This window comes from Acipenser ruthenus, chromosome 32 (genome assembly GCF_902713425.1).
Source record: "Acipenser ruthenus chromosome 32, fAciRut3.2 maternal haplotype, whole genome shotgun sequence".
Lineage (NCBI taxonomy): Eukaryota > Metazoa > Chordata > Actinopteri > Acipenseriformes > Acipenseridae > Acipenser > Acipenser ruthenus.
Window position 1 is genome coordinate 3,774,125 of NC_081220.1, and position 22,845 is coordinate 3,796,969.

At 40.5% G+C, this 22,845-nt stretch overlaps 1 protein-coding gene across 1 annotated transcript in view; it reads left to right on the plus strand.

The window, feature by feature from the left end:
* Nucleotides 1–21,441, plus strand: part of vps45 (vacuolar protein sorting 45 homolog) — a 70,875-nt gene extending 49,434 nt beyond the window's left edge. The window contains exon 15 of the mRNA XM_059006367.1: nt 19,434–21,441. Within this exon, the coding sequence (XP_058862350.1) occupies nt 19,434–19,521 (88 nt within the window). The 3' untranslated portion in view covers nt 19,522–21,441. The remainder of the gene's footprint in view (nt 1–19,433) is intronic.
* Nucleotides 21,442–22,845: the final 1,404 nt, after the last annotated feature.

Sequence of the window (22,845 nt, forward strand, 5' to 3'; positions counted from 1 at the left end):
ATTACAAGCAAGATGAAAACAGCTGCTTGTGGTCAGGGAGCTGTGGGCTGCACTCACTGTATAGCGAAGAATTAAAAGTGAGGTCTTAAGTGCAGTTTTGAAAAACATTAAAAAAATACAGGTGATATACGCAGCTTTTAACCTCATCTCACCTCCTCGACAGGACAGAATCGGTGAGGGCCGTGCATCACACACACTACCCGTTACACCAGCCATGATATCGAATCCTGCTCCTTGATAGTCCTGTAGCAGCCATTAGATCAGATCCCCTTTCTTCTTTGTCCCGCTGTCTCCATTCTGCTCCAGTGAGCCGGCGCATCCTAACCGGGGCCCGTGCCAGAGGTCACAACAAAAGGAAGATCCAGAAATAGCCGCCCTGCGCGCATCACTGGATGCAGACTGCTTTGTGATTTGCACAACTGACGTTTCTCTTTGTCGGCAAAGCTTGGCTGCTTCTCTGACAGGAGATCAATCAATCAGTTGGTTAGCCCCAGATTTGTACAAAGTTTTAAGGTTGCTGCTGTCTTTGGTTGGCAAAGTGGACCCTTTCTCTTCGGGAGTGAGGGAGCAGTCTCCATGCAGACCTGTATACAGGTCTTGGAAATATAACTACGCTCGGAACTTTGTGGTATAGGAAAGATGACTAATCAAGTAGTAATTTTTTGGTATAGGACACTGAGTTTTTTTTTTTAATTCTGTAAAGTTATAAGAACAACTTAACATAAGAACATAAGAAAGTTTACAAACGAGAGGAGGCCATTCAGCCCATCTTGCTTGTTTGGTTGTTAGTAGCTTATTGATCCCAGAATCTCATCAAGCAGCTTCTTGAATGATCCCAGGGTGTCAGCTTCAACAACATTACTGGAGAGTTGGTTCCAGACCCTAACAATTCTCTGCGTAAAAAAGTGCTTCCTATTTTCTGTTCTGAATGCCCCTTTATCTAATCTCCATTTGTGACCCCTGGTCCTTGTTTCTTTTTTCAGGTCAAAAAAGTCCCCAGGGTCAACATTGTCTATACCTTTTAGGATTTTGAATGTTTGAATCAGATTGCCGCATAGTCTTCTTTGTTCAGGACTGAATAGATTCAATTCTTTTAGCCTGTCTGCATACGACATGCCTTTGAAGCATGGGATAATTCTGATTGCTGTTCTTTGCACTCTTTCTAGAGCAGCAATATCCTTTTTGTAACAAGGTGACCAGAACTGAACACAATATTCTAGGTGAGGTCTTACTAATGCATTGTAAAGTTTTAACATTACTTCCCTTGATTTAAATTAAACACTTCTCACAATATATCTGAGCATCTTGTTGGCCTTAGTAGACAGGCTAGTGCAGGGGTGGCTAATCCTGGTCCTGGAGAGCCACAGTCCTGCAGATTTTTTGGGGTATCTTTTAAATAAATCCTCAATGTTTAAAGACCTGGAACAAAATGTTAGCACTGAGCAATTAAGATAAATAACTGGTTCAATTAAGCAATTGAGACCTTGGGTGGAAAGAAAACCAGAAGGCCAAACGGCGTGTGTTGAACAGCCTGAACTGTGCCTGTGTACATGGAGTCCAGAAGTATTTAAACTAGAAAGGAAGGGGGGAGAAAACAAAAAAACAGAAGGGAGACCACATCAAAACAAGGGCGACCAACTCAGGTAAGACAGCTATTAAATGTATTTATCTTAATGCTAGAAGTCTCAGAAACAAAATGTTAGACCTTGAAGCTACTGCACTAACAAGTAACTACGATGTGATAGGTGTTACAGAAACTTGGTTGTATGAGAGTGATGGAGACTAATATAATATTAGTGGGTACACACTGTATAGGAAAGACAGGCAGGACAGAAGAGGCGGAGGGGTAGCGCTATACATAAGAAATAGCCTTGAAGCCCAAGTGTTAAATCAGGACAAAGAAAACAATGCAGAATCAATATGGGTCAGAATAATGGACACAAATGACAAATGACTGCTTCCTAACGCAATTTGTCAAGGCACCGACTAGAGGGGAGGCATGCCTTGATTTAGTCTTTTCAAATAATGAAGACAGAATAACTAAATCAGAGGTCAGAGGGCCATTGGCAAACTCAGACCACAACATGGTCTCATTTGAAATATTTTTTTAAACCCCAAAAGTAATGACTAAAGCTAAGGTTTACAATTTTAGAAAAGCAAACTATGAAGGTATGAAACAGAGACTAACAGAAGTAGATTGGAGTAAAATAGAGATGGCTGTTTTTTAAAAATATAGTACGAGAGGCACAAAACAATTACATCCCAAAAGTAGACAAATCTAAATCTAAAACAAAATGGCCAAAATGGTTTAATAGATCAATTAAAAAAAATATTCAGCGAAAAAAGGCACTTTACAGAGCGTTTAAAAGGGACCAAAAACAAAGCACACAGAAAGAGTACTTGGAACTGCAAACACAAGTCAAAAAGGAAGTTAGAAAGGCCAAGAGAGAGATAGAAATCAATATTGCTAAGGGGGCTAAAACCAATTCCAAAATGTTTTTCCAATATTATAACAGCAAGAGAACATTCAAAGAGGAGGTTAAATGTCTAAGAGACACAAATGGCAAAATCATAGATGAAGAAAAAAAAATAGCAAATATATTAAATGATTACTTTTCACAGGTTTTTACAAAGGAGGACACGGACAACATGCCCCACATGTCGACCTGTTCCTATCCAGTTTTAAATAATTTTAGCATAACAGAGGCAGAAATGTTAAAGGGACTAGGAGCTCTTAAAATAAACAAATCCCCTGGGCTGGATGAGATCCTCCCAATAGTACTCAAAGAAATGAAAGAAGTTATTTACAAACCGCTAACCAAGATCATGCAACAGTCTCTTGACACAGGGGTTGTACTGACAGACTGGAGAATTGCAAATGTAATACCGATCCACAAAAACGGAGACAAAACTGAACCAGGTAACTACAGACCAATAAGCTTGACTTCTATTATATGTAAATTTATGGAAACTATAATAAGATCCAAAATGGAAAATTACCTATATGGTAACAATATCCTGGGAGACAGTCAGCATGGTTTTAGGAAAGGGAGATCGTGTCTAACAACCTGCTTGACTTTTTTGGGGATGCAACATTGAAAATGGATAATTGCAAAGCATACAACATGGTTTATTTAGATTTCCAGAAAGCTTTTGACAAAGTCCCGCATAAAAGATTAATTCTCAAACTGAACGCAGTAGGGATTCAAGGAAATGCATGCACATGGATTAGGGAGTGGTTAACAGGTAGAAAACAGAAAGTACTGATTAGAGGAGAAACCTCAAAATGGAGTGAGGTAACCAATGGTGTACCACAGAGATCAGTATTAGGTCCTCTGCTATTCCTAATCTACATTAATGATTTAGATTCTGGTATAGTAAGCAAGCTCGTTAAATTTGCAGATGACACAAAAATAGAAGGACTGGCAAACACTGTTGCAGCAGCAAAGGTCATTTAAAATGATCTAGACAGCATTCAGAACTGGACAGACACATGGCAAATGAAATTTAATAGAGAAAAAGTGTAAAGTATTGCATGCAGGAAATACAAATTTGCATTATAAATATCATATGGGAGATACTGAAATTGAAGAAGGGAACTATGAAAAAGACCTAGGAGTTTATGTTGACTCAGAAATGTCTTCATCTAGACAATGTGGGGAAGCTATAAAAAAGGCCAACAAGATGCTCGGATATATTGTGAGAAGTGTTGAATTTAAATCAAGGGAAGTAATGTTAAAACTTTACAATGCATTAGTAAGACCTCACCTAGAATATTGTGTTCAGTTCTGGTCACCTCGTTACAAAAAGGATATTGCTGCTGTAGAAAGAGTGGAAAGAAGAGCGACCAGAATTATCCCGGGTTTAAAAGGCATGTCGTATGCAGACAGGCTAAAAGAATTGAATCTATTCAGTCTTGAACAAAGAAGACTACGTGGCGATCTGATTCAAACATTCAAAATCCTAAAAGGTATAGACAGTGTTGACCCTGGGGACTTTTTTGACCTGAAAAAAGAAACAAGGACCAGGGGTCACAAATGGAGATTAGATAAAGGGGCATTCAGAACAGAAAATAGGAGGCACTTTTTTATACAGAGAATTGTGAGGGTCTGGAACCAACTCCCCAGTAATGTTGTTGAAGCTGACACCCTGGGCTCCTTCAAGAAGCTGCTTGATGAGATTCTGGGATCAATAAGCTACTAACAACCAAACAAGCAAGATGGGCTGAATGGCCTCCTCTCGTTTGTAAACTTTCTTATGTTCTTATTAGTCATATGGTAACCCTACCTGCGATAGTACATTACAGATGTTGTGTAATGAGAGGAACAGTCTAGAAACTGCTGTTAGCTAGAAATGTGATTATGCAACTATCACTTTCCAATTGAGTACTGAGATCAATCAATGACTTTGTCCTCGTCCTTCCCTGCGCAACAAGCCCCGGGCAATGTCACGAGGTGAAGACCTCTCAATGTCACTCTGCCTGGTACAGGGCTGTGTGACCGGGTGAAGACCTCTCAATGTCACTCTGCCTGGTACAGGGCTGTGTGACGAGGTGAAGACCTCTCAATGTCACTCTGCCTGGTACAGGACTGTGTGACGGGTTGAAGACCTCTCAATGTCACTCTGCCTGGTACAGGGCTGTGTGACCGGGTGAAGACCTCTCAATGTCACTCAGCCTGGTACAGGGCTGTGTGACGAGGTGAAGACCTCTCAATGTCACTCTGCCTGGTACAGGGCTGTGTGACGAGGTGAAGACCTCTCAATGTCACTCTGCCTGGTACAGGACTGTGTGACGGGGTGAAGACCTCTCAATGTCACTCTGCCTGGTACAGGGCTGTGTGACCGGGTGAAGACCTCTCAATGTCACTTTGCCTGGTACAGGGCTGTGTGACGAGGTGAAGACTTCTCACCCGTGACAGTGTTGATTTGTATTCTGCAGTATTAATGTGCAGAATTCTACCAACTGCATCAATAGCAGCATTTTCTTTCTCTTATTTGTTTACTTTATTTCTGGTATAAATGCTGAATAGTGTCTTTGTTAAATGTGTGTATATTAAATGAGCTCAGGAAAAGGTTAATTTATAGCCCTGTTTAAACACGAGTTTCCATGTGAGAATGTGAATGGAATGGAGAAAGCTGTGGGCCTTGATTGGAGGTCCAATTAATGAATTATTCAATTGAGTTGAAATGGGCAGGTGTGTATAGAAGGCTGCATCTAGCCTGTCTGTGCAGTCCTGTAGAGCCTGGGGATTAAGCAGCAGTTGCCAGAAGGTTGACTGTATATTGTTGATATTTGTTCTCATTCAGTTTGCACTTGATTGACGCTCCCTGGCGTTCTTGTGTTTCAGTCCACTCTCATTGGCTGTTAAGGGTACATCTTGTATCACCTTTCTGTGTGTTTAAATAATGGAGGAGTCAATAAGTGACAGTTCAGTAATGCACAGGGGGTGCTTGTACTGGAATAGAAACTTGCTCCCTGTTTTATTGTCATTACCAAAGAGACTTCTCTGTAGCAGTGGTGCGCAAAAGAACAAACAAAAAAAAAAACAGATAATGAGTTCTTACCTTTCAAGTGAGCCTTTGACGATCACTCTAGGACTTGTAGAACCAGAAAAAGGATGTTCGAAGTGGCGAGTGTGTCAGTGAAACTGCAGTGAACAGAGCTGAAATGCGGCTTCCATGTATTCATATTTTAATAGTGTTTTTGCTAGCTTAATAAACAAATTCTTAAGTTTTGAAATGTGTACATTTTTTGGCATTGTAGTATGCAGAGGAGGCGGGGAAGCAGAGACATTGGCTCTCTGAGTGTAAGAGCAGCTTGCAACGTACAATGCCAAATCAAGCGCTTTAAGATTCAGATATAGCTAGCAAAATAAATATTTATTTTAAGAACATAAGAACATAAGAAAGTTTACAAACGAGAGGAGGCCATTCAGCCCATCTTGCTCGTTTGGTTGTTAGTAGCTTATTGATCCCAGAATCTCATCAAGCAGCTTCTTGAAGGATCCCAGGGTGTCAGCTTCAACAACATTACTGGGGAGTTGGTTCCAGACCCTCACAATTCTCTGTGTAAAAAAGCGCCTCCTATTTTCTGTTCTGAATGCCCCTTTATCTAATCTCCATTTATGACCCCTGGTCCTTGTTTCTTTTTTCAAGTCAAAGAAGTCCCCCGGGTTGACATTGTCTATACCTTTTAGGATTTTGAATGTTTGAATCAGATCGCCGCGTAGTCTTCTTAATAGATTCAATTCTTTTAGCCTGTCTGCATACGACATGCCTTTTAAACCTGGGATAATTCTGGTTGCTCTTCTTTGCACTCTTTCTAGAGCAGCAATATCCTTTTTGTAACGAGGTGACCAGAACTGAACACAATATTCTAGGTGAGGTCTTACTAATGCATTGTAGAGTTTTAACATTACTTCCCTTGATTTAAATTCAACACTTCTCACAATATATCCAAGCATCTTGTTGGCCTTTTTTTATAACTTCCCCACATTGTCTAGATGAAGACATTTCTGAGTCAACATAAACTCCTAGGTCTTTTTCATAGTTCCCTTCTTCAATTTCACTTATCACCCATATGATATTTATAATGCACATTTTTATTGCCCGCATGCAATACTTTACACTTTTCTCTATTAAATTTCATTTGCCATGTGTCTGCCCAATTTTGAATGCTGTCTAGATCATTTTGAATGACCTTTGCTGCTTCAACAGTGTCTGCCACTCCTCCTATTTTTGTGTCGTCTGCAAATTTAACGAGTTTGCTTACTATATCAGAGTCTAAATCATTAATGTAGATTAGGAATAGCAGAGGACCTAATACTGATCTCTGTGGTACTCCACTGGTTACCTCACTCCATTTCGAGGTTTCTCCTCTAATCAGTACTTTCTGTTTTCTACCTGTTAACCACTCCCTAATCCATGTGCATGCATTTCCTTGAATCCCTACTGCGTTCAGTTTGAGAATTAATCTTTTATGCAGGACTTTGTCAAAAGCTTTCTGGAAATCTAAATAAACCATGTCGTATGCTTTGCAGTTATCCATTTTCAATGTTGCATTCTCAAAAAAGTCAAGTAGGTTAGTTAGACATGATCTCCCTTTCCTATAACCATGCTGGCTGTCTCCCAGGATATTGTTACCATATAAGTAATTTTCCATTTTGGATCTTATTATAGTTTCCATAAGTTTACATATAATAGAAGTCAGGCTTATTGGTCTGTAGTTACCTGGTTCGGTTTTGTCTCCCTTTTTGTGGATTGGTATTACATTTGCTATTTTCCAGTCTGTTGGTACAACCCCTGTGTCAAGAGACTGTTGCATGATCTTGGTTAGCGGTTTGTAAATAACTTCTTTCATTTCTTTGAGTACTATTGGGAGGATCTCATCCGGCCCAGGGGATTTGTTTATTTTAAGAGCTCCTAGTCCCTTTAACACTTCTGCCTCTGTTATGCTAAAGTTATTTAAAACTGGATAGGAACAGGTCGACATGTGGGGCATGTTGTCCGTGTCCTCCTTTGTAAAAACCTGTGAAAAGTAATCATTTAATATATTTGCTATTTTTTTTCTTCATCTATGATTTTGCCATTTGTGTCTCTTAGACATTTAACCTCCTCTTTGAATGTTCTCTTGCTGTTATAATATTGGAAAAACATTTTGGAATTGGTTTTAGCCCCCTTAGCAATATTGATTTCTATCTCTCTCTTGGCCTTTCTAACTTCCTTTTTGACTTGTGTTTGCAGTTCCAAGTACTCTTTCTGTGTGCTTTGTTTTTGGTCCCTTTTAAACGCTCTGTAAAGTGCCTTTTTTCGCTGAATATTTTTTTTAATTGATCTATTAAACCATTTTGGCCATTTTGTTTTAGATTTAGATTTGTCTACTTTTGGGATGTAATTGTTTTGTGCCTCTAGTACTACATTTTTAAAAAACAGCCACCCTTTTTTTGTGGATGTTTTCTCTATTTTACTCCAATCTACTTCTGTTAGTCTCTGTTTCATACCTTCGTAGTTTGCTTTTCTAAAATTATAAACCTTAGCTTTAGTCATTACTTTTGGGGTTTTAAAAAATATTTCAAATGAGACCATGTTGTGGTCTGAGTTTGCCAATGGCTCTCTGACCTCTGTTTTAGTTATTCTGTCTTCATTATTTGAAAAGACTAAGTCAAGGCATGCCTCCCCTCTAGTCGGTGCCTTGACAAATTGCGTTAGGAAGCAGTCATTTGTCATTTCCACCATTTCAATTTCGTCCGTCGTGCCCCCCATCGGGTTTTCCCATTTTATACAGGGGAAGTTGAAATCCCCCATTAGTATGGCTTCTCCTTTTCTACACGCATTTCGAATGTCATTGTATAACAGATTATTTTGCTCAGCGTCTGAATTTGGCGGTCTATAGCATGCTCCTATTATTATGCCCTTTGAATTTTTGTCCATTATTCTGACCCATATTGATTCTGCATTGTTTTCTTTGTCCTGATTTAACACTTGGGCTTCAAGACTATTTCTTATGTATAGCGCTACCCCTCCGCCTCTTCTGTCCTGCCTGTCTTTCCTATACAGTGTGTACCCACTAATATTATATTCGTCTCCATCACTCTCAGACAACCAAGTTTCTGTAACACCTATCACATCGTAGTTACTTGTTAGTGCAGTAGCTTCAAGTTCTAACATTTTGTTTCTGAGACTTCTAGCATTAAGATAAATACATTTAATAGTGGTCTTACCTGAGTTGTTGCTCTTGTTTTGATGTAGTCTCCCTTCTGTTTTTTTGTTTTCTCCCCCCTTCCTTTCTAGTTTAAATGCTTCTGTACTAGTTTAAATGCTTTTGTGAAAACACAGTTTCATTTCTTCAAATTTAATTGCTGAACGTTCGTGTTTTTCAGATTTATCTGTTAGGTAAAAGTTGAATCGGCAAGTTTAAAAAAAGGATTTAACTTCACTGCTTTATTTTTTGGAAATCCGGCTTTGAGTTGTCAGCTAAATGTTGGCTCCCAAGTTTTAAAAAAAAAAAAAAGAGATTTATAGACTGGTTTTAAATGTTACATTTATGATACAAAAAGTGTTTTCAACTTTTATACATTGTATCTGAAAGTACAATTTTGGTGCTTGATGGGGGGGGGGCACAACAAAATGTATGCCAAGTAAGGGGCATTTAACCCTTTGAGTAGTGAGTTCTAAAATGCTCTGCCGGTCCAACAGGTGGTGGGGGTGGAGGGAGTGAGAGTGTCTAAATCTTCAGCGTATGATACTCCTTGAAATATTTAAAGATATCTCCAAATCATTTCGAGATATCTCAAATTGAATTACAGATATCTTTAATTGTGCAGTTTTTAAGATATATACAATTCATTTTAAGATATCTGTAAATCAGTTAGAGATATCTAAAAATTAAACAGATATCTCAAATTGATTTACAGATACAGTGCCTATAGAAAGTCAACACCCCCTTTCAAAATGTTCACCTTTTGTTGCCTTATAGCCTGGAATTTAAAATGCATTAAAAAGTTTTTTTTTTCATTTATCTACACATCCTACCCCAACTTCCAAGTGAAAAAAATATTTTAGAAATTTGGAGAAAATTAATTAAAAATAAAAACTGAAATAGCTTGGTTGGATAAGTGTCCACCCCCCTTGTAATAGCAATCCTAAATTAGCTCAGGTGTAACCAATCGCCTTCAAAATCACACACCAAGTTAAGTGGCCTCCACCTGTGTTAAATTGTAGTGATTCACATGATTTCAGGATAAATTCAGCAATTCCTGTAGGTTTCCTCTGCTGGGTAGTGCATTTTAAAGTAAAGACTCAACCATGAGCACCAAGGTGCTTTCAAAAGAACTCCGGGACACAGTTGTTGAAAGGCACAGATCAGGGGATAGGTATAAGTCACTTTGCCACGCTTCATCCTCAATCACAGCGTAAGTTGCCAGTGTTCCTTTCTTGGCAAGAAAGTCTCATAACCGTGTCCATCAAATCTTTCAGCGTGTCTTTCCCCGCCATTTGAGCACAAAGATTTTCTTGGTACAAAATGCAGTGAAACAAGGCCATATCATCGCCATTAAGGCTATTCTCTGTCAGATGCTGCTTCAACAGACTGACAAATCCAGATTTTTGTCCAATCATCGCAGGTGCACCATCCATCGTGACTGAAGCTAACTTCTTCAAATCCAATTCAGACTTTTCCATGACACCTTTGAAAGCGTCAAGAATGTCGACACCACTAGTGCGGTCTTTCAGCCCGCAAATTGCCAGCATTTCTTCCTGAATCTCCACGTCTTTTGACACCAAACGAGTCCAGAAAAGGAGCTGTGCAGTGTCTCGGATGTCACATGAATCGTCAAATGCCACTGAAAGACACACAGTTCTTCAACTGAGCACGCAGTTGGGCTTCAAGATTTTGCAACAAATCTTGCAATCAATGAGCAACTATCTGTTGACTCAGCTGCAGATTTCGAACCTTCTGCATGATGTCGTTTTTTGTCTTCTGTTCAGAATCCACACCGCTTTGTATCCAGCCAAAGTCACCAGCTGCTGATTCATATTTGACTTCAGACGAGCGATTTCATCGACTCGATTTCGGTTGCCAAGAGGAAACTTCCTATCAAACTCGAGCGCTTTGGAAATGCTTTTCAAACTGTCCACACACATTAACGTAAATTTCGAATATTGTTTCGAAATTAAGAAAATATATATATATATATATATATATATATATATAACTGATGAAAAGCATCAATTTGCCACATCTGTGGTCGATTCACCACATGTGGTGAGTGGCGAACGTATTGGACACCACGGCTCTAAATGATCATTCGGTACCCCAGCGTGTAACCAGGAACCTGCCCCCTAGTGGATGGGAGAGAATACCACATTGGTTCTGTGTGGCGTTTCTTACTGATGCATTTCATACATCCACTAGGGGCAGTGTGTTGCAGGGGTGGGGACAGGTTAATGGTTACACTCAGGGGTACCGGCTGTACTTGGAGAATAGACATGATTCTGAGAGCTCTGTCGTGATTCAATGCACTATTCATGCACCCCGAAGTGCAATGTTGTTTTTCTGCTTACTGCTGTGGTTTTGAAATATGAAATGATTTCAACACAGCCCTCAAATGAGTAACCGAGCAGTAGAACACAGTCCAGTAACAGCACCTGTTTGTGAGTTGATTCTACTTCTGCATATAGTTCATGTTCCTGTATATTGCTCAATCCAGCGTGTGTCAGCAGTCTGTCCTTGGGCTTGAAGTGAAAAAAATACAAAAAAAAATCTGTGTCCAACATAAACTGTTTGCAGTTTTTTCTCATCCTGGGAAAATAAATGCATTCTGAGATAAACACTGTTGAAAACATTGCAAAAGTGTGTCCATAGCTTCACTCAATCATGCATTCCTGTTTCTAGGTGACAACTTACTAGAAATAAAAAGTTTAACAAAATAATAAGGGTATTAAAGCTACTAAAAGTAGTCCACATCTATTTTAAAAAGGAAATCTGTTCTAAGTTATTAATGCGAAGCGTGCAGGGCGTCCCTTATTGCTTAAGAGATGCCCTGTCGTGCAGTTTCGGTGGTAATAGGAGACACACAACGTATTAACTTGCTACTCAAGAGTTCTGTCTGATACTGAGGAGTGTGTGAACAGGGTGGCTTTAACTTCAGAGATGTGCTCTGTGTTCTAGGGGCAGGATGACGTCTGCACACTAGATAGGATGCGCTGAAATACTGACCAATCCTTAACGGTCATTGATTGCATGTACGCTATTTATAGTGGTATTTGTAATGTTCTTAAATATGAAATGTTTATGTACATCGCTGTGTACACTGTAAGTATGGCAGTGTGACTCACGCTGATTCTGTAATCACCCATATAAAAACAGCTTGTGTGTGTTCTTCAATACTGCAGCTGTGCTGGAACCTCCGCAGTCAACTGCCTTTCCATTCTGCTCCCTACAGCTCTGGCCAAAAGTTTAGCATCACCTAGAATTTTAGGATTGAGACATAATAACAACTATATGAACATAACTGAGATATTTTATTTAACATCATGTAATCAAAGAAACTACCAAATGATATCGCAAAATACCAGAAGCCATAATAGTAGTACAGTATTTCGTGTTAGATTTGGAAATGTCACATTTTTCAATTTGACAGTTTTTTGTTAAGTATAAGGAAAACTCCAAAGCGGTATGTTATTCAATATGTTAACCTAACATTATTCAGCAGGTTTCATTCAACTTTATGAAGCTAAATGAGTTAATTCTATAGGGTGATGCTAAACCTAGCTGTATATTTCAATACTCTGCAGTTTAACGCTGATGCAAGCATGGCTGAAACATTTCTGTGCTTCACTTCTATTAGAATGAGGTGTGTGTCACAAACAGAGGTGCAATCAGCAGTCAGTTTCCTTATGGAGTATCGGGCAGCTAATCAACAATAATCAATGCCTGGAGAATACTTCAATATTGAAAAGCATGAAGATAGCTTGGGTTTCATTAGATTCTGCCGTCTCTCATCACAAAACAAATACAAACAGGACCAAGGAAGGCAACAGTTGCTGGGTAGCTATAAATCAATCAATGCATTTTTAACTCCGGCTCACACAAGAAAAGCCATGGTGATCAGTAATCAGTATTCAATCAATCGATTTTATTGATGCATCTGTAGTCATGGATATCAAACTAGTGTTGTCTGACCATCAGAAAGTCTCGCCAGTAGTTTGATATCGACTAGCCCAACTTAGTACAGGAGATGTGGCAGACGAGAGAGAGTGGGAATGCTGGGAGAGACGGAGTGTCGAGAATAGTAGCTTCTCTTTCAACGATGTTTTTCAGCCCCCCCACCCCCCCATGGCTGTAACTGTAGAAATCTGTAGCCCTCCCCCCCCCCCCACCTCGGAGCCTTCAATTATTCAGCGCAGGACGGTGTCTTGTGTCACAGCTTTCGTTACTGCAGAGACACGGAGAGTCATCAGGCACCCTGTACCTGCCTCCAGCTCCATATTCCACTGTCTGTAGATAAAGCAGGTCTTCTTAGTAAAGTTAACAAAGGAAAATCCATTCATGTTTGTTTCAAACAAAGTTATATAATATCAGAGTTGAAATATCAGAGTTATCTTAACTTGACTATCTTGATTTCACGTTGTATCATTTTTAAATGCTGAAGATTAAAGTACCCCTCGATAGAGCTCTCAGAATCACATCTAACCTCTGTTAAGTACATCTGGTACTCCAGTGTGTAACCATGAACCTGTCCCCCCTGCAACATTTTCCACTAGAGACAGAGTGTTCCAGGGGGACAGGTTCATGGTTACACTGGAGTACCGGATGTACTTTGAGATTAGACATGATTCTGAGAGCTCTATTGTGATTCCGAGAGCTCTCTTGTGTTTTCAATGTCCATGAAATCTTCCAGTGGGAAGTGTAGCACTGAGGTCTTTTATGAGCGATCGTACCAAAAAAACCCTACAAATTCCACTGAGAACTCCATTCCACACTCACTGTAATGTGTGCATCTTTACAGATTAGATTGCAGATTGTACCGGCTGCAGCCCCAGTTAGTCAAGATTGAGTTTTACAGACTGGTTTCATGGTGCTGATAGAAATGCTATTAGGTAGTCCAAGATTAGTGCTATAGGGAGCACTTCCTTTAGTGTGTGTGTTTGTATCTACACTGCAAATCCAAACATGCCTCCATTCTAGCACTGTATCCTTTGTGATCGTGCCCTAAGAGAGTAGTGCAATCCGGGCACCTCTGTTAATGCAGTCTGAAGGCTTCTCCCTAGGATTAGCGTGTTCTATCTCCAGCCGTGTACATCAGGTGATTCCTGCTAATGCTCTGTCACCCTCACAGAGCCGTGCTAATCCTGTGTTTTCATTATGCTGCAGTCTGACCGGCTGGGCCAGTCTGGGGCTCAGACTCGGTCAATCAGTAATCAACAGCAAGAAGATACCCAGTGCGTTAGCACAGTGCTGCAATAGGCATGGGCAGCTTGGGTCCTGGAGACAATTCTACCATTCAGGTGTAAGTGCTTTAATCAGATAAGAAGCTGCTTAGGGACATGCCTAGTGGTTTAATTGTTCCAGCCATGCTCTTAGCTGTTTAATTGAACCAAGGACCTAGTCTGGAGGGTTATATATATATATATATACACTACCGGTCAAAAGTTTTAGAACACCCCCATTTTTCCAGTTTTTATTGAAATTTAAGCAGTTCAAGTCCAGTGAATAACCTGAAATGGTACAAAGGTAAGCGGTAAACTGCCAGAGGTTAAAAAAAAAAAGTTTAGGTTACCAAAAACTGAAAAATAATGTACATTTCAGAGTTATACAAAAAGGCCTTTTTCAGGGAACAAGTAATGGGTTAACAACTTACAGCTGTTCTGCAGCAATGGAAGTAAATTAAGCCTTGAAAGTTGATGCTAACAATTCCTACAGTGTTGGAACAGACTGTGTTACTACACCCTCTTAAGCATTATTTGGACAGTATTGTACTGCAGGAAGTAGTATATTGCTCTCATAATGGCGAGAAAAAGGCAATTAACAAAGGAAGACAGACAGACCATTATAACCCTTAAAAGTGTAGGTCTTTCCTTTAAAGAAATTGCAAAGAAAGCCAAGGTGTCAGTGAGTACAGTTTCCTACACCATCAAAAGGCACTTGGAAACTGGAGGAAACTCTGACAGGAAGAGGTCTGGCAGACCCAAAGCCACAACAGAATCAGAAGACAAGTTTCTGAGAGTCAACAGCTTGCGTGATAGGCGGCTCACAGGACAACAGCTTCAAGCACAGCTTAACACTGGTCGAAGTAAGCAAGTCTCAGTTTCAACTGTGAAGAGAAGACTTCGAGCTGCAGGTTTGACAGGTCGAGTGGCAGTAAGAAAGCCACTGCTAAGATGGCAAAATAAGAAAAAGAGGCTTGTCTGGGCCATGAAGCACCGCCAGTGGACTACTGAAGACTGGAAGAAGGTCTTATGGACCGATGAATCAAAATTTGAAATCTTCGGTTCATCACGCAGGGTTTTTGTACGCCGTCGAGTAGGCGAAAGGTGTGTGACACCAACTGTCAAACATGGAGGAGGAAGCGTGATGGTCTGGGGCTCTTTTGCTAGATCCAGAGTCGGCGACTTGCACAGAGTGAGTGGCACCCTGAACCAAAACTGCTACCACAGCATTTTGCAGCGCCATGCAATACCCTCTGGTATACGCCTAGTTGGTCAGGGGTTCATCCTACAGCACGATAATGACCCAAAACATACCTCCAGGCAATGTCAGAACTACCTTAGAAGAAAAGAACAAGACGGTAGGCTTCAAATCATGGAATGGCCAGCACAGTCTCCAGACTTAAACCCCATCGAGCTGGTTTGGGATGAACTGGACAGAAGGGTGAAAGCAAAGCAACCTACAAGTTCAACACATTTGTGGGAACTTCTGCAACAGTGTTGGGAAGAACTTTCCGAACAATATTTGATTTCCATTGTAGAAAGAATGCCACGAGTGTGTTCGGCTGTTATATCTGCAAAAGGTGGCTACTTTGATGAGTCAAAAATTTAGATTAAATTTTGTTAAACAAAACGATTCCATGATTTCTTTTTTTATCTCCAATTGTTTATTTGTTCTATGCTTTAATTTCAGAGTACATTGAGACATTAAACTGCGTAACTTTCAATAAAAACTGGAAAAATGGAGGTGTTCTAAAACTTTTGACCGGTAGTGTGTGTATATATATATATATATATATATATATATATATATATATATATATTATTACACATGCTTGTGATTATAAGAGTGACTTCTTGCACGTTGTGCTTGTGTACGTACAAACATATGTCACAACAAAATCTGAACACCTCATAATAGCTTTTTTTTATTTTTTATTTTAACCTTCAACACAAGCACCTGAAGGAAGAAACACCCTTTTAAAACGGCAGTGACACGGCTGCGCAGGTCTCTGGATAGCAGAACTCAGTACAGTTTGCTTGCCGCAGATTGGAGATTGTGTTTTACAGGCTGCCTCCCTGCCTGAACGGATTAGTTTCCCAGCACAATAGCTTGACTATCTTGTACCCAGAGCCCTCTCTGACCCTGCCAGTGCACAGTGTGTAGTCTTTACAGTAGAGACCGTGGCGGCGGCTGTTTTCACACACACAGTAGTGTACGTCCATGGTGGATCAGATAGCCCCCAGAGTGCCCTTTGTGGACAGCCAGGCAGGGATTGGGTTGCGATGAATGTTTTATCGGCCTGTGTTAGACGACACTGTTCCTCGTTAGGAGCAGGTCTGCAGGATCTGTGCAGGAGACCCAGGGAGGCAAGGAAGCAAACAAAGCCGCTCTCAGCTTCATCAGAACTGTATTATTTATTGATATATATATATATGACCAATTCTCTCATATTACTGAATTACAAATGGTACATTGAAATTTCGTTCTGTTTGATATTTTATTTTAAAACACTGAAACTCAAAATCAATTATTGTAAGGGGACATTGGTTTTATGTTGGGAAATATATTTAAGAAAAATAAAAAAACTGAAATATCCCCCACACATTAATATTTGGTAGAGCCACCTTTTGCTGCAATAACAGCTGTAAGTCTTTTGGAGTAAGTATGTACCAGCTTTGCACACAGTGTCGGAGTGATTTTGGCCCATTCTTCTTGGCAGATTTGCTCCAGGTTGTTCAGGTTGGTTGGACGACGCTTTTGGACCGCAATTTTCAAATAGTGCCACAGATTGTCAATGGGATTGAGATCAGGACTTTCCCTGTATTTTGCTCCATCCATTCTTCCTTCAATTTTAACAAGATGCCCAGTCCCTGCTGATGAGAAGCATCCCCACAGCATGATGCTGCCACCATCATACTTCACTGTAGGGATGGTGTGTCTTGAGGCATAGGCAGTGTTAGGTTTGCGCCACACATAGCGCTTTGAGTTTTGGCCAAAAAGCTCTATCTTGGTCTTATCTGACCACAAAACCTTTTCCCACATCGCAGCTGGGTCACTCTCATGCTTTCTGGCAAACGCCAGACGTGCTTTCAGATGGTACTTTTTGAGTAACGGCTTCTTTCTTGCCACCCTCCCATACAGGCCAGTGTTATGCAGAGCTCTTGATATGGCTGACTGGTGCACCATTACTCCACTCCCAGCCACTGAACTCTGTAGCTCCTTCAAAGTGATTGTTGGCCTCTCTGTGGCTTCTCTCACAAGTCTCCTTCTTGTTTGAGCGCTGAGTTTTGAGGGACAGCCTTTTCTTGGCAGTGCCTGGGTGGTGTGATGCAGCTTCCACTTCCTGATTATTGATCCAAATGTGCTCACTGGGATATCCAAACACTTGGATATTATTTTGTACCCTTTCCCTAATCTATGCATTTGTATTACTTTATCTCTAACTTCTGTAGAATGCTCTTTGGTCTTCATTTTCCTTCAGATTCACAGCCTGACCAATGATCCTACAACAGTGGGGTTTTTATCCAGAAAATGTGACAGCAACTTTAATGGTTCACAGGTGGAGGCCAATGGTAAGGTAACTGTGTCCTCGTTCGGGCAATTTCTTTCATCGGTGTAAACTGGGAGCTTCCACAGCACAGGGGTTGAATACTTATGCAAGCAAGATATTTCAGTTTTTTATTTTTCTTAAAAATATTTCCCAACATAAAACCAATGTCACCTTACAATAATTGATTTTGAGTTTCAGAGTTTTAAAATAAAATATCAAACAGAATGAAATTTCAATGTACCATTTGTAATTCAGTAATATGAGAGAATTGGTCAGGGGTCTGAATACTTTTGCAAGGCACTGTATATATAATATAATATATACTGCAGGCCTCAGGGTGGGGTACTAAAGGGTAGCACACCAGTGGTAAAGCTACAGCTCTAGCCAAAGAGTTTGCATCACCTAGAATTTTAGGATTGAGACATAATTAACATAATTTAGATATTTTGTTTAACATCATGTAGTCAAAGAACTAGAAAATGATATCGCAAGTGTCTACCGGAAACCATAATAGTAATACCGTATTTCATGTTAGATTTCGAAATGTGACATTTTAAAATGTGTCAGTTTTTCGTTAAGTATGTGGAAAACTCCAAAGCGTTGTGTAATTCAATGTGTTGACATAACGTTATTGTTTTCAGCAGGTTTCTTAAGACTTTCTGAAGCAAAATTTGTTCATTTTCTAGGGTGATGCAAAACTTTTGGCCATAGCTGTAGGTGACTGGCATCCATCTCTGTACATGTGTGTTAAATACACTGTGGAAATCATATGTTTGTACTGAAATAACATTCTCGCTGGTTATCAGTCATCTCTTAACCCCACCTGTCTATAGTTGGGGGTGACACTCCCTGTGAAGGGGATATAGTGGAGGCCCACTAGACACATCTCTCCATATCTGTGGGAAACCGCTTGCCATGAAACTCAGTGTTCACATGACTGAACAGAGGGCACTGAGAATAGCAGATTCTGGGGATACAGAGTGTTCACATGACTGAACAGAGGGCACTGAGAATAGCAGATTCTGGGGATACAGAGTGTTCACATGACTGAGCAATCTGTATGTCACACTTACATTTTTGCAGATATCTGGATAATCGCTTATGAAATTATCATGCAACTTGGTCATTCTTCTTCTATACTGTTCCGTACATATTGATTCTCTCTTGTTCCGTACATATTGATTCTCTACTGTTCCGTACATATTGATTCTCTATTGTTCCGTACATATTGATTCTCTCTTGTTCTGTATATATCAGTCGTGCTCATCCACTTTTTCATCACACTGGCGGCTCTGATTTTTAGTTTACAGCAGTAGTGATGGGGATGGATGTTATTTGCCTGCTTGTTTTAATAGAGTTGCTTTATTCGTGGCAGTCAATAGTTATTATACACTATTATCTAATTATTTATCACTTTTTTATTGTCGTCTTGTGTATGATGAATATTCCTGCATTTTAATTGGGCCGGCCTTTCTAATTATTCTGAGTGATTTTGGGATCTGTTGTTCCAAAATTGAGTTCTCTAAATCTGACTACCTTACTTTATGCTTGTCTGGAGAATCTTAACTACTGGGGCTGAATATTTAAATTGTTACAATGCGACCTTTCAACTCTGCCCTACTCTCTATAAAGGTAATGCAGGTGGGCATAGTTGAATGGTCACACTGTCAGATGATTTGAATGGAATGAGGAAGGCTCTTCAGTACCTGGCGCTTAGGATTCCCCAGAAAAGCTCAATGTAAGTTCAAAGCCAGGTAACGGCAGATTTAGAGAAGAATTGGAATAACTCGATGTGGGAGCAACACAACCCAGAACCACTCAAAGATTGGCTCAAATAGGAAGGAGATTTTAATAAAGGCTTTTCCAATTCCTTTAGAAGCTGCCTGCTCTTGCAGGCCAGTAGTTTCTGTACTGTAACCCCCTCTTCCCCTCCTCCCCGTGTCTCCCTCACAGCTTCCTGGACGAGGTCATGGCAGCCACGACCCCGGGCCGCGGAGCTGAGAGGTCACAGGGGTCAGGCAGGCCAGCGAGCAGGCGCTGACGCAGGACCCGGGTCACTTCCTGTCATCCTCTCCCAGCTTCCTGCTTCGGGAGGAGGTCTTGGAGATGAGGAGGGAAACAACACTTACAGCAAGCAAAGGACAGGAAGAATTGCACCTGAATGAAACTTCACTTGCGTCTGTTTTGTAATGCGAGTGCCCTCTTTAAACTGTATCATCTTTTAACATGTATCTCACAGTGCTAAACCCCACAGTGAAGACTGACGCTGTATGAGATGGAGTGCACATTAAACATGGATGCAAAGTTAGGACCTTACACTGAGCAAAATTACACTAGTGGACCTGCATAGGATCCAAAACTCATAGAAAACATGTGCAGTTGACAAGCTGATCCTACAAATAAACCCGCTGTGGTAATTCCATTAACGCTGAAACAGCTTCCACACTGAATACTTCATTATTGGCCGTCACTTGTAGTTCCCATGTTATAGAGCCCTGTCCTTTCCAGAGCATTACAACCACTGTAGCAGCATTGCGTCTCTCAACACTTCAACACTGCAGACCCGAGGGCCAGCAGCCTCCCCAGAGCAGGGCACTCACCTGGGAACTGGAAAACACACCTCATGTGATATCAACTGCGTTTTCTTCATGAAAAATAATTACCATTTTAAAAAAAAAAATATATATATATATATATATATATATATATATTAACTGCACGCTTATCATAATGTGTGCATCTTTCATACAGGAAAGAGCCTTCCTTATTCCATTCAAATCATCTGACAGTGTGACCAACTATGCCCACCTACATTACCTTTATAGAGAGTAGGGCAGAGTTGAAAGGTCGCATTGTAACATAATTTAAATATTCAGCCCCAGTAGTTAAGATTCTCCAGACAAGCATAAAGTAAGGTAGTCAGATTTAGAGAACAACTCAATTTTGGAACAACAGAGCCCAAAATCACTCAGAATGATTAGAAAGGCCGGCCCAATTAAAATGCAGGAATATTCATCATACACAAGATGACAATAAAAAAGTGATAAATAATTAGATAATAGTGTATAATAACTATTGACTGCCAGGAAAATTACTGGCAGGTCATACATTCCTGTCTTGTGTGCGTGCACGTGTGTGTGTGTGTCTGTGTGCATGTTTGTGAGCGCGTGTGTGTGTGAGTGTTGGCGTGTTCTGTGTCTTGCTTTCTCCAGGTCTCTGGGTTTCACTTCAGGACTCGCTGTGACTCACATCCTCCCTGACCTTCCCATGGCCTCACACTTAAATCTTTGCAGCCTCCTGATTTATTGAGGGGAGGGAAAGCACATTGTTGTCTTTAATTAACTCCTATTTTTTTAAAGGAGAAAAAAATAATTTAATGTTACAAAATGAGAAACAAACTCTGTGGGTCTGCGGGAGAGAACGTTGATTATATTACTTAGTAGTTTGGTTCTGTTTTTGTAAAATTAACAGGTGTTTTACCTCTTTCAGAAAATCAATAAAGACTGAAGTAAAGGCTTTGAAAATGTGTCCCATATTCACAAAGCTTGAACTGATTAGTTTTTTAAAAAAATCAGTCTGTTTTTAGGAATAAAATCAAGTTTGCTATTCCTGAAACTGCTCTTGTAACCATCAATAGTCCAGAACCGTTTCAAGAATAGCAGCTTCATTTCATAACGAGAAACATTCTTTAAATGAGTGCTGGGGGAAGCTTTGTGAATAGAGGCCATGGTCAGCTCTTGCTGTCTGGACAGTGTTGCTGCTCTTCTGCTTTGTCATCCTCAAATATCAGTGACTTTACAAAGCAAGACAAGTGGAATATCAAGGAAATGGGGTTTAACATGGGGTGTGAATTCTAAAAATGTGATGTTCAAGAGACACTTGGAGTTGTGAAATTCTCTATAATATTTGTGACTGTGAATGTGTCAAAGATTTATCAAATAAAGTAAGAAAAGAAAAATAAGTATGTTGAAGTGTTTCCCATTCTTCAATACCTGTCATCCTGCACTGCACTGCATACACAACTGTCATCCTGCACTGCACTGCATACACAACTGTCATCCTGCACTGCACTGCACTGCATACACAACTGTCATCCTGCACTGCACTGCATACACAACTGTCATCCTGCACTGCATACACAACTGTCACCCTGCACTGCACTGCATACACAACTGTTATCCTGCACTGCACTGCATACACAACTGTCATCCTGCACTGCACTGCATACACAACTGTCATCCTGCACTGCACTGCATACACAACTGTTATCCTGCACTGCACTGCATACACAACTGTCATCCTGCACTGCACTGCATACACAACTCATCCTGCACTGCATACACAACTGTCATCTTGCACTACACTGCATACACAACTGTCATCCTGCACTGCATACACAAGGTGCTGCTGCAGCTGCTGTGCAGAGCTATCTTACCAAACGTTTTGCATCTGCAATACGGGTTATAAAAGGGGAGGGGGTTAGTGTGTGGTTTAAATAGATAAATATATACATAAACAAATACATAATCTTGTGATGACCCAGAATACATTGTGGCCATTTGTATATCTCACCTTGTAAAGCACAGCTTGTCAACAGCTTTATTTACCCTGGTGCAGTGCCAGGTGTTATGTTTTAAAATAAACGCACATGTTTACTATAGCATGTGTTTCCTTCAAACCTGCCCGTTTGAGCCCTATGTAACTAATGGAAGGTTCTTAGTTACATCCCATTCTTGTAGCACCACAGTATTTTGGAACTGAGTCTGACTTTTGTCAATGCAGGCTTTACCACAAACTACTTTCAATTCCACTAATTTCCAAAAACACACCAGCATTTAATATTGGGGGAATTTCGCTTTGTAGAGAATGGAACATTTGCCTTCCTCCTTCCCCCTCATTCCAGACAGAGAGGGTGCAGTGTGCCAGGGCTGCAGCAGGGTTACATTGCTGTGGCTTCCTCCTTCCCCCTCATTCCAGACAGAGAGGGTGCAGTGTGCCAGGACTGCAGCAGGGTTACATTGCTGTGGCTTCCTGCTTCCCCTGCATTCCAGACAGAGAGGGTGCAGTGTGCCAGGGCTGCAGCAGGGTTACATTGCTCTGGCTTCCTGTTTCCCCTGCATTCCAGACAGAGAGGGTGCAGTGTGCCAGGGCTGCAGCAGGGTTACATTGCTCTGGCTTTATTAACATCCCTACTGGATGCAGTTCATTGTGTAACATCAGTGATTCACAGAGATGTGTGAAGTTTTTATCCACAGTTAAAGGATCATATGAATTGCTTTGTTACATCCCCCTGACTCTGTGATGCTGTTCGCAGTCTTGTCGAGTGGCTCTGTTGCTCTAACATGAATTATTAAAAAATGTTCTC